The 13,317-nt window shown below is 39.0% G+C and overlaps 1 protein-coding gene across 1 annotated transcript; it reads left to right on the top strand.

Moving 5' to 3' along the window:
• The first annotated feature begins 1,290 nt into the window (after positions 1 to 1,290).
• On the top strand, positions 1,291 to 13,278 carry LOC103481153 (glucagon receptor-like). Its single transcript, XM_081601006.1, has 13 exons — positions 1,291 to 1,344; positions 1,397 to 1,517; positions 2,755 to 2,865; positions 5,962 to 6,086; positions 6,507 to 6,604; positions 7,793 to 7,949; positions 8,032 to 8,191; positions 10,236 to 10,296; positions 10,370 to 10,439; positions 11,686 to 11,777; positions 11,872 to 12,010; positions 12,134 to 12,175; positions 12,714 to 13,278. Exons 1-13 carry the CDS (start codon positions 1,291 to 1,293, stop codon positions 12,783 to 12,785), a joined length of 1,302 nt encoding a protein of 433 aa, XP_081457132.1. The 3' UTR covers positions 12,786 to 13,278.
• The last annotated feature ends 39 nt before the right edge of the window (positions 13,279 to 13,317 follow it).

Here is a 13,317-nt window from a genome sequence, read left to right as displayed (position 1 = left end):
GCGCGAGGGCCACATCCGGCCCGCCATAGCTTCTTACCGGGGTCCCCCAGAGGAACGCAATCGATAACTGTTGAGTGGTTAAATAATCAAATGTTATTAATTACTTAATCAAATCAAAGCTGTTTTTCTCTTACATCAATCTCAGCAATCACAGAAAATTAAGACAATCAAATCAAATTTTCCCCAGAATTGGTCAAATAATTGCTACATTTCAACCGCCTTCAAATAAAGTATTTTATTATGATCATTCCTCAGGCTCTTCATTACTTTCAGCATATTAGGAAGAAACTGTATTACAATCTGGATAGTTTTGCTCTCGGCGCTGACAGAGCGCCTCCTACTGGCTGCTTTTCAAAAAGCATTTCTGATCCAGTAAAACGTCAACTTGAGGAAACATTCACGTCTGACGCCGCAGCAGATTGTTCTGGACGGAAAACTGTCCCAGAAGTTATTATGACAAACGATAACTTTGTTGTTTTGAGACAATTTCATTAATATAATGGTAATAATGACATTTTCAAAAATCAATCAACTGTAAATTCTGATGATCATTTAACAATGAAACTGGAAGACATTTTAAAATCCAAAATAAATAAAACAGCAACAACAAATGAAATAAATCATAAATCTCTGGAAACAGAAAAGGTTTAGTTGAGACCAAAACACCAGACTGAAGACTTTTGTCATCCAGTTTTTGGTAGAAACAGAAAAACAATAAAACATTAAAATGTTAATTATTGAGCTTGTTTTAGTCCAGGGTTTCCAAAGTGCGGTCTGAGGGCCATTTGTGGCCCCCTGGGGGGATTTTGTGCGGCCCCTCACCTCAATGCAAATAAGTGACATTTTCTTAAAAGAAGAAAAAAAGAGGTAAAAAAAAACCCAGATTCCCGTTAATTAGCGACGTTTCTGCGATCGTCTTGGCTTTGGAGTAACTAGAACCACAAACACCGACCTAAAAAACATCAACCATGTTAGAAACCGTGAGCCTGACTTATAATAACCCAACTGTGGAGATACGTTTTCTACCTACAACGATTTAAATTTAAATTTGGATTATTAATGAGCAGATAAACCTTTAAAAAAAGGAAGCAAAGTTCCGGCGTGTTTGTCATAAAATACTTTCTGTGACCTGAAAGTTAGTTTGGTGATTTTGGACGTTGAGAATAACAATAGATGGATTTTCTTCTAAAGGTTTTTGTCCACCTGCAGGTTTAGTTGACCGTCACTGTGCAGCAGCGGTTGGTCGGTCACTGTCTGTGTTTTTAAAGCTACGGCGTCCTGCTCGGCATGATGGGAAAGATCTTAAAAGCTTCGCTTCGCCTGCTGCTCTTCATCCTGCTGGAGGTTTGCGCCGATAAAAACTCGCTGTTCGCGGATCGCGTCCTCCCTGCGGTGATTTCTGTGCTTTTTGCAGCTGGAGACGGGAAGCGGGAAGGTTTTGGAGGAGACTTACCTGAAGTGGCTGCAGTACAAACAGAACTGCATGAAAACCATGCAAAACGAGCCGCGGCCTCCAGGTGCGAACGGATCTGTTGATTCACGTAGCGATTAAAAAGTTAGGATTAAAAAAACGAACCAATTTGCTTCTTTGTGGGTCACTGAGTGGCTACGCGGCACCACAAACTCACATGTTGCTGTAAAACATTTTCATATGCAACAGGTTTCTGCAGGACGTTCTGAGTTTCTGTCTTATTATTTTACTTATGATATTTTCCATGTGGGCTGCACAGTGGCGCAGTTGGTAGAGCTGTTGCCTTGCAGCAAGAAGGTTCTGGGTTCGATTCCCGGTCTTTCTGCATGGAGTCTCCATGTTCTCCCTGTGCATGGTGGGTTTTCTCCAGGTACTCCGGTTTCCTCCCACAGTCCAAAAACATAACTGTCAGGTTAATTGGCCTCTCCAAATTGCCCCTAGGTGTGAGTGAGTGTGTGCATGGTTGTGTGTCTCTGTGTTGCCCTGTGACACAGAGACACACCTCCTGCGACCTCCAGCGACAGCCAGCATGGCTGATTCTGCCCCTCCCGGCCAGCATGGCTGATTCTGCCCCCATTCCATTGAGGGTTTCCCACGTTTGTCAGAATCAGAATGGCTTCAATCAGCATAAGTAGATGCACAAAAGGAGGAATTGGACTTCGGTTTGTAAGCGCTCACAGCGTACAGATTAACTTTAGGCAACAAAAGAAAGAAAAGGTCAGTTGTGATGCATATTTTGTAAGATGTTCATTGTGTTCATCATGGAGACAATCAGGGGTGAAAGTCTATACAGTTTGTGTCCAGGATGTGTGTGGTCTGCAGAGATGTTATTGTTGCCTGAACACGCCTGTTTCTTCAGATCTTTTTGTGTTATTATCTCTTATGTAATTATGTGCAGCTTCAGTCTGGTTGAAAAGACGGTGAAAAGCTTAGCATGTAGGTAGCATCCAGTGGTTATGGCGACTCTGTGACCTTGTGTTGTGTGTCTCTGTGTTGCCCTGCGACAGACTGGCGACCTGTCCAAGTGACCTGTCCAGGGTGACCCCGCCTCTCGCCCAGAACATTAGCTGGAGATTTTCAATATGAAGAAATTATTGACTTGAAACATAATGGAAATTTGTCTTATTTCACGTGTAATAAGATATTTGGAGTAGAAACTACACTACTGTGTTTTTTCAGTGTAAACGGTTCATTCATTATTATTCATTCTGCAGCAGATTGATGGGCTTTACGTTGGGAAATGTTTGTTTCTCCTCGTTCCGTTTTCTTCTCTGCCGTCCCAGATGGTTTGTTCTGCAACAGGACGTTTGACAGATACGCCTGCTGGCCTGACGCTGCTGCAGGCTTCATGGTCAACATCTCCTGTCCTTCCTACCTGCCCTGGTGTCACAAAGGTGCAGCAGCTCTCTCATCTGACCGCTTTCTCACTTCAGTTCATTTCTGCATCAAGTATTATCTTTGAGGAGTGGTAAGGATTTATCTGCACAGGTAAGAAAACACCTTGCGGCTTCAATTTGCACCAAACTGCAAATGATTTAGATTTCACACCTTCAGCTCAGAGCCGAAGGAGCTCAGTCAGTTCTGTGACGCCGTGTTGGAGCCGTTTCCAGGAAAACAAATCTAAAATTTCTAGAAACAAAAACAGGAAAATGTTTACGTTTGAGAAGCTGAAAATTTGCTTGAGGAAAGTAAGAATTTTCAGCTTAATCTCAGGAATTTTCTAGAAAGAACAAAGAAATTTGAGTTGGAAAATTTTATAGGAAAAGCTCAGAAATTTCTGAGTTTGAAAATTCACAAATTATCTAGAAAAACTCAAGACTTTTTAGATCATTTCATTTTTTTCGGGGGGAAAAACAAGGAAATTTCTGACTTTTAATGTTTTTTTTAGTCCAATCAGATCAGATCTCCAGTCAGATGAATCAATTCCAGTTAAATCCTGGCCATCAATCTGTGCATCAGCTTCAGTTTATTAATCAATTTGCTAGGAAATCTGCCAGATTTCTATCAAGTCACCGGTTTGACAGCAGTCTGTCAGGATTTGTTCGCATAAATCCCAAACATTTGGACATTTTGTAGCGCAGTAACTGCGGTGCAGTTGATGCTTTAGAGCAAAACTTTTATCTGAAACATCAATTCTTACGATAAAAACGCCTCAAGATGGACGTTTGCTGCGAGTGTAACTAGGTCTATATTAATAGTTTTATATTTCCACAAAATTTGTTCTTTTATGTATTTGTCTGCTTCTACTTGACTGTTGCTGTGTTCCTCTGTGTACTATAAGAGGTTTGGTCCTCCAACTCCGCCTTATTTTCTTCTTCTTTTGTTCAGGGTCCTCCAGGACTATTATAAATATTAAGTTATTAATTTCCACTGGGGAGAGGCAAGTTTTATAATCTATTGTAATCCTTTCATTTATATTGTTCAAATGTTTATTTTTCCTTCTGTATTAATGATAAGTGTTTGGATATTTTCATTTGAGTTGCTATTACACCTTTATATCATTTGATGCATGCTAACTATTATTTTGTATAGATCGGGTTGGAGAACTGGAGCACATGCTAGGTGCTAATGCTAATATCTCCCGATTGACAGATTAAATAAACGGAGACCGCCTCCAAATCCAGACTTGATGTCTTGTGGTTTGTCTGATCACCACACAACACACACAACGCAGAAATCCACCGGTCACACGAGAGCCGCTGTGAACAATCAGGCTGAGTTCTGCAGCTTCGCTGATGGGAAAGTAATTCAGAGTTTATCGAGTATAAATGGTTGGTCACAGGAACATTTTGTGTTTTTATGAAAACAGCATGTCGTGAGAAAAGAGCACATCAGTTGATGAAAGGAAGTCTTTCAGTCAGAAACTTCTCTGTTCTTTTGAAACATGATTCTTAAAGGGCCAGCATTCTGTGAAACCTACATTTTTTTTTATCTTCCCATCATGTTTTAATATTTTTCCTTCATCAAAAACAAATCTGGAGTCTTCCATGATTGAGAAATCCTTTCATCTCCATGGCAACCATTCAGCTGTTCAAAACGCCTGGGTGGACCTAGCCCCGCCTCCGAGGCGCAGCTCCTCCCCTCTCAGCTCCTTCAGACTAGCCAGCAGCAATTAGCAAACATTATAGGAGCTGCTGCTCAGAGAGACGCTGGTAAAAACATTAATGGGTTAATAGAGGAGCCATGTTGGGACGACTTCCTGGAGGCGGAGCTTCAGAAAGAGCAGGAGTTTCTTAAAGAGACAGAGGCCCAATTTCAAGGCGTTATATTATGAAGTGAAGTTTATTTTAAATCCTATTTGATTTGATATATAGCATTTTTTGACACCAGAAGGTGACATCGTGATGCGATTGTGCTATAAAATGGAAAACTCATAATAACACCGCTCCTTTAATGCATCAGCCAGCTGTAGCTTAATTTCCAACTAGATCCGGACGAAAAACAGTTTTTCCAGCAACATCGTCAGGCCCTTACACAGGTTTGTGAAAAACTCGTATTAAGTTCTTCAAAACTTAATATGATATAAACGCTCCATATCAGTTGACATCCATGATCATTGATGAGTTTTTTTTTGTTTTAAATATTTGAACTACAGCCAAACTGGTGGCGTGACCTTCCCACTTTTATCCAGTTTTCCCTCCATTTTGTTTTTTATTTTCTAGCAGTGATGAGGCAAAGAGGGGAAACTTGAAACTGCTCCAGTGACTCAGCAGGTCGTTGCTAGGCAACCGAAGTTTGGGGGAACTTGAAACTGCTCCAGTTACTCAGCAGGTCGTTGCTAGGCAACCGAAGTTTGGGGGAACTTGAAACTGCTCCAGTTACTCAGCAGGTCGTTGCTAGGCAACCGAAGTTTGGGGGGAACTTGAAACTGCTCCAGTTACTCAGCAGGTCGTTGCTAGGCAACCGAAGTTTGGGGGAACTTGAAACTGCTCCAGTTACTCAGCAGGTCGTTGCTAGGCAACCGAAGTTTGGGGGAACTTGAAACTGCTCCAGTTACTCAGCAGGTCGTTGCTAGGCAACCGAAGTTTGGGGGAACTTGAAACTGCTCCAGTTACTCAGCAGGTCGTTGCTAGGCAACCAAAGTTTGGGGGAACTTGAAACTGCTCCAGTTACTCAGCAGGTCGTTGCTAGGCAACCAAAGTTTGGGGGAGCTTGAAACTGCTTCTTACCCAGCAGGTTGCTAGGCAACCAGAGAGGGAGTGAGTCAGTAGATTTCACCAACCTGGAATATTCCAGATTTATAGAAAATTCTATCAGATGTTTTATCTGTTGATTGATCATGTGTCTATTGCGATATTTATTGTTATTGATTTATTGTCCAGCCTATGTCTGATGGACATGCAGGGATGGAGTCTATAATATATTTTATAGTATTTCCAAATGAACTAAGAGATCTGCTGTCTCTTCACTGTGTTTTTTCCCTTCCAGGCTCCACCTGTACGCAGCGAACGTCCAGATAATGAATGCTTCCTGGTTTATTCCTCTCCCAGTGTCTCAGGGATCGGTGCGAAGGCGCTGCGGGTCCGACGGACTCTGGGAGACGGACGACGGCGGCCATGTGTGGAGGGACATCAGCGAGTGCGAGGAGGAGGAGGAAGAGGCGGCGTCCCAGGAGGTTCGGCTGCAGCCACCGTGACTCTCCTTTACCGACTTTAATGATGCATTTACATAACAAGGGTTCACACAGAATTACTTCTGCCTTTTCCCACAACAAGAAGGAAGAACAAGCAGCGCTGCAGCAGGCGAATTGGACATTAAGAACTGATGTACTTGTGTGGGAATTCAGAACAAGGAATGAGAAGGAAAATGGAAAAGTGTTTTTGTTTCTGCAGGTCGTAGGTTTTAGGCTCTAATGTTTTTCTAAACTTCACCTTGAAACTTCTGGTAAAACTGTGAAAAATACGACAATAAACAATATAAACATAAAATGTTTTTATATCTGCTGCATTCATTATGAAATCATGATTTCCTCTTTACTGTTTCAGGTATTTGTGCTTCAGTTTGGTTCTTTTTCAAGGCGTTTTTGTCCCCACAGCTGTGGGTGATGCTGGGCTTCAGGACCCTGTACACCGTGGGATACTCGCTGTCCATGTCGACTCTCATCATGGCTCTGATCATTGTTCTGAGCTTCAGGTGAGCTGCAGGCTTTTATTTTACTAACCTCACCTGCAGCGGAGTCCAGCACACCTTTCTCCCTTCCTGTAAGCTAAATGAGACACTTTAGGTTACATGTTTAAAGTTAAACAGTCGAACATTAACAGTAATAGACGGAAAAAATGAGGTTAGTTTATAGTCAGACTTTCACCATGTTATTCATTCAGTTTCAAACTAAATATTTAGATTTCAACCTAAAAAAATCCACCTGCTAATTTCATATTTAACTAGCAAGTTAAGTACTTGGCTTATTTAGTTTGTAGCTAAATTTTTAGCTACAAGCTAAATATTTAGCTAGCAAGCTAAATATATAGCCTACAATTAAAAATGTTACCTACCAACACTTTTAGTTGGTTGGTAACCAAATAATACCAACTTAGTTTGTATCAAAATATTTAGCTTCAAACTTCAAAATAAATGTTTAGTTATTAGTTGTGTTTAGTTGGTTTGTACATAGCTAACTAAATATTTAGTTTGCTAGCACTTAGTTAGGAAGATAAATATTAAAATTGATGTTTGTAGCATTTAGCTTAATAACTAAATATGTGTAGTTAGTAAGTTTTACAAATTAAATATTTAGCCCCAACCTAAATATGTAGTTAGCACAGTAGTTAGCTAGGTATTTAGCTTGAATACTTAGCATACTAAGTATTCAAGCTTAGTATGCTTGAATACTAAGCTTGAATACTTGAAGCTAATACTTGAAGCTAATACTTAGCTTAAAGCTAATACTTGAAGCTAAGTATTAGCTTGAAGAGCTATACAGCTATACATTCCACATTATAAGTTACTGCCAAGAGTTATAGAAATGAATGCAACACAATAGTAAAGATGAAGTAATGACCATAAAAATTATCTTTATATATTACTGATGTGACTGAAGAGCTGGGTAGCTTCAAGCTAATACTTAGCTTCAAGCTAAGTATTAGCTTGAAGCTAAGTATTAGCTCACTAGCTTAATACTTTTTGTTGGTTTCTTTCTACTAAATATTTCATAAAATATTTCATCCTGTTAAAGTGAAGAATCCGATGCTAGCTGCCAGGTTGTCTGCTGAAAAAGCAAAAATGCACAAAGTTTAAACAATGTGCCTCACACGGTTTCTCAGTCAGAAAGCTGGAGTCTCCTTCACCTCTCTGTTTAGTCTAAAAGCTAAACGTTGATTTCAGGAAACTCCACTGCACCAGAAACTACATCCACGCCAACCTGTTTCTGTCCTTCATCCTGCGAGCCGTGGCGGTCATCGTTAAGGACTCGATGCTGGACCGCCACTTGGGGAGAGAAATCGTCAGACACGCCGACGTCACCGAGATGCTGAGCCACCAGGTTGGTAGCAGGAGCTTTGATGGCGTTTCATGATGACTGAACCCAAACCCAGCAGGTCATTTTGCTGTTTTCCCGCCTCCAGGCTGCCATCGGCTGCCGTGTCGCACAGGTTGTGATGCAGTACTGCGTCTTGGCCAACCACTACTGGTTCTTTGGAGAGGCCGTGTATTTGTACTCTGTTCTCATTTCCTGCGTTTTCATGGACAACAACAAACACCTGCCGTACCTCTGCCTGGGCTGGGGTGGGTACCCCAAAATATTATTGTTATCTTTTGTTTCACTGACTTTTTACTTAATTTTAACAACAAATAGTGACATTTTTCCACAGTTACCCTCCTCCTTTCTCTTTCAGCTACATATTCCACATTATAAGTTACTGCCAAGAGTTATAGAAATGAATACAACACAATAGTAAAGATGCAGTAATGACCATAAAAATTATCTTTATATATTACTGATGTGACTGGACAACTGGGTTGGACAGTTTTCACAAGTCTGGACCGGAAGTGATCTGCACCACTGAACCGCCATCTTGGTAGGCAAACGCAGCGCAAAGCATAAATGGATCATGAAAAAGATAGAAGAGTACTCAAAAATTTAATCGAATATTTGTTGTAATATCGTTTTTTAAGTTGGATAGGAGCGAGGCGAGAGCTAGTTTCTAAGCTCTTGGGTTGTTTATTGTTGTCATAGCAACTCCATAGCAACTGCCTACCAAGATGGCTGTCAGCTACAAAGTTCCCATCACATGATAACTTTTTATTGGTTCGAATCTTATTTAGAGAACACGGAGCAGGAAACTTCTCACTGAAGTGGGCAGAAATCACATGGGGTTCCCCAAGGCTCAATGCTGGGGCCCCTTCTGTTCAATATCTACATGCTAACGCTAGCTAAGGTTATAACTAGTTGCAAGATTAGCTACCAGGTGAAACACCCTGCATTATGATGTCATCAGGTAACTCGGCACTGAACAGATAAATGTGTGGATGTTCCAAAACTTTCTCCAACCGAACAGAAACAAAACTGAAGTTATTATCGTTTCATCTAAAGAGGAGCGATCTAGAGTCATAGATCTAGAGTCATAGATCTAGAGTCATAGATCTAGAGTCATAGATCTAGAGTCATAGATCTATAGTCATAGATCTATAGTCGTAGATCTAGAGTCGTAGATCTAGTCATAGATCTAGAGTCATAGATCTAGAGTCATAGATCTAGAGTCGTAGATCTAGAGTCGTAGATCTAGTCATAGATCTAGAGTCATAGATCTAGGGTCATAGATCTAGGGTCATAGATCTAGGGTCGTAGATCTAGAGTCATAGATCTAGAGTCGTAGATCTAGAGTCGTAGATCTAGAGTCGTAGATCTAGAGTCATAGATCTAGAGTCATAGATCTAGAGTCGTAGATCTAGAGTCGTAGATCTAGAGTCGTAGATCTAGAGTCGTAGATCTAGAGTCGTAGATCTAGAGTCATAGATCTAGAGTCATAGATCTAGGGTCATAGATCTATAGTTGTAGATCTATAGTTATAGATCTAGAGTCATAGATCTAGAGTCATAGATCTAGAGTCGTAGATCTAGAGTCGTAGATCTAGACTCATAGATCTAGAATCAGATCGGCTTCAGTTATTACAGCTGGAAACTAGAAATCGGGATGAAATCTGGGTGCAGGGATGAACTCTGACCTGAACCTTCAGAGCCACATAAAGACAGTTACAAAGTCGGCCTTCAATCCCCTGAAGAACATCTCCAGGGTTAGAGGACTGACGTCTCAGCAGGATCTATGCGTTTATCTCTAGTCGCATTGATTACTGTGTCTTTGCAGATCTGAATAAAATAATTAAAACTCCAGTTCTGCAGTCGTTACACTGTCCCTTTAAATCAGGGCTAAAAACCCACCAGTTTAGGATTTGATTCATCATAACTGGAACATTGGTCAAAATATTAGATGATAAAATTTGACAATGTTTAGTCTTTATTACTTGCTCCATAATTGGTGATTTATGTTTTTATGCTATAAAGCACTTTGCAGTGAAATATTCTAAATAAATTAAACTCGACTCCATGGAGCGAAAACGTTCCACTTCACCATCTGTTGCCATCTTCTTCTCATGCTCGCCTCTCATCTAAAGCACATTTACAATTAGATCCAACAGTCTAAATGCAAATGAGCGCCGCAGAGCGACGCGCTCACCTCAGAGGAGTCGGAGCAAGAAACCATGGAAACGTTTATGCACCGTCTTTGCTGTTTGCTTCCTCATTTTGTGGTGATTGTTGGCGTCGTGGTCAGGCACCCCTCTGCTGTTTGTGGCTCCCTGGGCGGTGATGAAGGCCCTGAAGGAAAACAAAGAGTGAGTGACGGAGTCTTCCTCAGCTCTGAGCCTCAGATAAGGAGGGAAGCTAATGGTTGTGTTTCCTCTCCAGATGTTGGGCCGTGAATGAGAACATGAGCTACTGGTGGATCCTTCGCTGCCCTGTCATCTTAGCCGCTCTAGTAATGATGTTTTTATTTGTTATTACATGAACTGAATCTGTTGTTATCTGACTTTATTCATTCTTGCATCAGCTGCGTTTCTATAACAAATCTGTGTTAATGTTCGACTAGTAAAAAAAACGGCACAATTTCTCAGTTGTTTCCATTGAATAAGAAATTAAATTAAAATCACACAACAATAAGGTTGTCATTTAAACAAAAGGGATTAAAAAATCATGGCACCGACGGATTTTTTTGCTTTATTTAAAACAAATAAGATTACATAAAGGATTTTAATAATAATAAATATCACATTGTTTTAGTAACGTCTAGCTGTTGATCACATGAATCACGTAATGCGAAAAATTGTTTCAGTGTTCGGCCAAAAAAACCGCCTCGACCAAAAACATTATTTATAAACATATTTTATTTTATTTTATTTTATTTTATTTTATTTTATTTTATTTTATTTTATTTTATTTTATTTTATTTTATTTTATTTAATTAATTAATTAATTAAACCAAATTGGCATGTTTCCATTAAGCAAATTTATTTTTTGAATTTCAATTTGCAACATTTTACGGTTAATTGAAACGCAGACAGTGAGTTACAAAAGTGCAATGGAGTCAGGCTTTTTAAATTACCAGATTAAACTCAAAACATTATTACAATTGAAATAAATGAAAAATGGACAAATAAAAAATAGATTAATGAAAAATAGATAAATGAAAAAGAGAAATAGAGAAATTGATAATCTGAAAAATAAATAAATGAAAAAATTGGGTTAATAAAAAAGGGAAATTGAAAAGTGGTTAATTGAAAAATAAATTAATGAAAAATGGGTAAATGGATAAAGGGATAAATAAAAAAATAGATAAATGAAAAAGAGAAATTGGGAAATTGATAATATGAAAAATAAAGAAATGAAAAATGGGGTTAATGAAAAAGCTAAATTAAAAAATGGCTAAATGAAAAATAGATTAATGAAAAAAGGGAAATTGAGAAATTGATAATATGAAAAATAAATAAATGAAAAAATGGGTTAATGAAAAAGCTAAATTATTTATTTAACAAATTATTTATTTATTTCACTCATTTTCTTCATTTTTTGATTTATTTTACTCATTTTTTATTTATTTCACCCATTTATTTATTTATTTATTTATTTAATTTTGGCTGAAATGGCTCTCCATATTAATGATCCAAAATGTTTACAGCTGTAAAATGTACCATAATGAATGATCACGTCTATTTTCCGACCAACAGATCAACTTTCTGATTTTCATGAAGATCCTGCGGGTGATACTTTCCAAACTACGGGCCAACATCCACAGTCGATATCCAGATTACAAACTACGGCAAGTAGACGCAGCCATACTTCATCTCCTGCGAAAAGATCGGATGAATTTCAGAGGAAAGGAGGATGAAGTTTGTGTTGGTTTGCTCCTCCAGGCTGGCCAGAGCTACCCTCACCCTCATCCCTCTGTTCGGGGTCCATGAGGTGCTTTTTATCTTCGCCACAGATGAGCAGGCGACAGGGCTGCTGCGCTACACCAAAGTGTTTTTCACTCTCTTCATCAGTTCATTTCAGGTGAGTGCAGCTCAGCAGGAAAGGTGGAGATGCAACAAAACAAATTTAACGTTGTTTTTTGCTTAATTTTTTTTTCCTCATGGGAAAAAAAACAAGATTTTTAAAGGTTTTGTTTCTTTGCAGGGGTTAATGGTGGCGGTTCTCTACTGCTATGCTAATAAGGAGGTCTGAGGCTTTTGCTGTTCGTTTCAGATTTCTGCTTCATATTTGTAAAATATGGTGTTTTTTGTGCAGCATGATTAGCACTTCAGCATTTTTGCTGGTGTTTTTGACATAATTAATAATAATAAAACAGTATTTTTACCATTGTATTAATCCAGTAATAGCTATTTTTCCTCTTAGCACATTAGCTTTATTTCATTCAGTGTTTTTCTTAGCATTTTAAAAATAATTAATAAGTAACTCAGAGTGAAAATTGCATTTTTGCAATAGTATTAATCCACTAATAAAAGATCAAAGTTTTTGTTTGTCACTTTAGCCTTTTTGCAGCATTTTTTAAACAATAATAGTAATAATATTAATAACTGAAAACAGTATTTTTACCATTGCATTAACCTGATCTAATCTTTCGCTTTGTGCTTTATTTTGCTATATCTAATAGCTTTTGTTATTTTTAAAAGGCATACTGTTTAAAATGATAAAACATTTGTAAAATTGAATTGCCTGTCAGCCTTTTGTTAGTTTCCTTTCTCTCCGGCTGCAGGTGCAGACAGAGCTGAGGAGGAAGCTTCGCAGCTGGAGGACAGAGACGGAGGTTTTAGGCCATCCACAGTGACTAGCGGTGCTTGAATCTCGAGGTGAGACTTTCTCCATCGCCACCGTTCCGGATCGCAACATATCCTCCATGTCAGCAACCAGAGCAAAGCCAGACAGATCCCCAAACCCTGGGAACTCACAGACTGTTGGACGCAACGTTTGGACAACTCCTCCACAAACTGATGGTTTGTTGAAGCAATCACCACCAGCAGCAACCGAAGAAAAGACCACACAGCTCAGGGGTGTGAAGGAGAAGGAAGAATCATCTGTAGAAATGCAGGTGTCCTTCCTCATTCACCTGAAAGACCCTGTGGAGTTGCTGCCACATGCTGTTAACACAGACTCAGACTGAAAACATTATTTTTCGGCATATATTTTCATGTATTATATTCTAACACAGATATGCGTTTCATATTTGATATTTTATATTGAAATTTCTTATTTAAATCTTTATTTTTTTGGTTAATTTGTTCATGTTAGCCTTTAAAATACCAGAAATGTCATTTAACTTTATGCATTTTTCTGCTTTAACTGATCAGATGTTCTGATCA

The sequence above is a fragment of the Poecilia reticulata genome, chromosome 19 (assembly GCF_904066995.2).
Source record: "Poecilia reticulata chromosome 19, P_reticulata-male-v2, whole genome shotgun sequence".
NCBI classification, from domain to species: domain Eukaryota; kingdom Metazoa; phylum Chordata; class Actinopteri; order Cyprinodontiformes; family Poeciliidae; genus Poecilia; species Poecilia reticulata.
Note: the sequence above shows the minus strand (reverse complement) of the source record. Positions and strands in the feature narration are given on the sequence as shown.

Excerpts from the sequence above, each read along its gene's own strand:
- LOC103481153 (XM_081601006.1), top strand. The coding sequence starts at position 1,291 with ATGGGAAAGATCTTAAAAGCTTCGCTTCGCCTGCTGCTCTTCATCCTG. Across the intron at positions 1,518-2,754 it reads AAACGAGCCGCGGCCTCCAG|ATGGTTTGTTCTGCAACAGG; the intron begins GTGCGAACGGAT and ends CTGCCGTCCCAG. Across the intron at positions 2,866-5,961 it reads CCTGCCCTGGTGTCACAAAG|TGTCTCAGGGATCGGTGCGA; the intron begins GTGCAGCAGCTC and ends TTCCTCTCCCAG.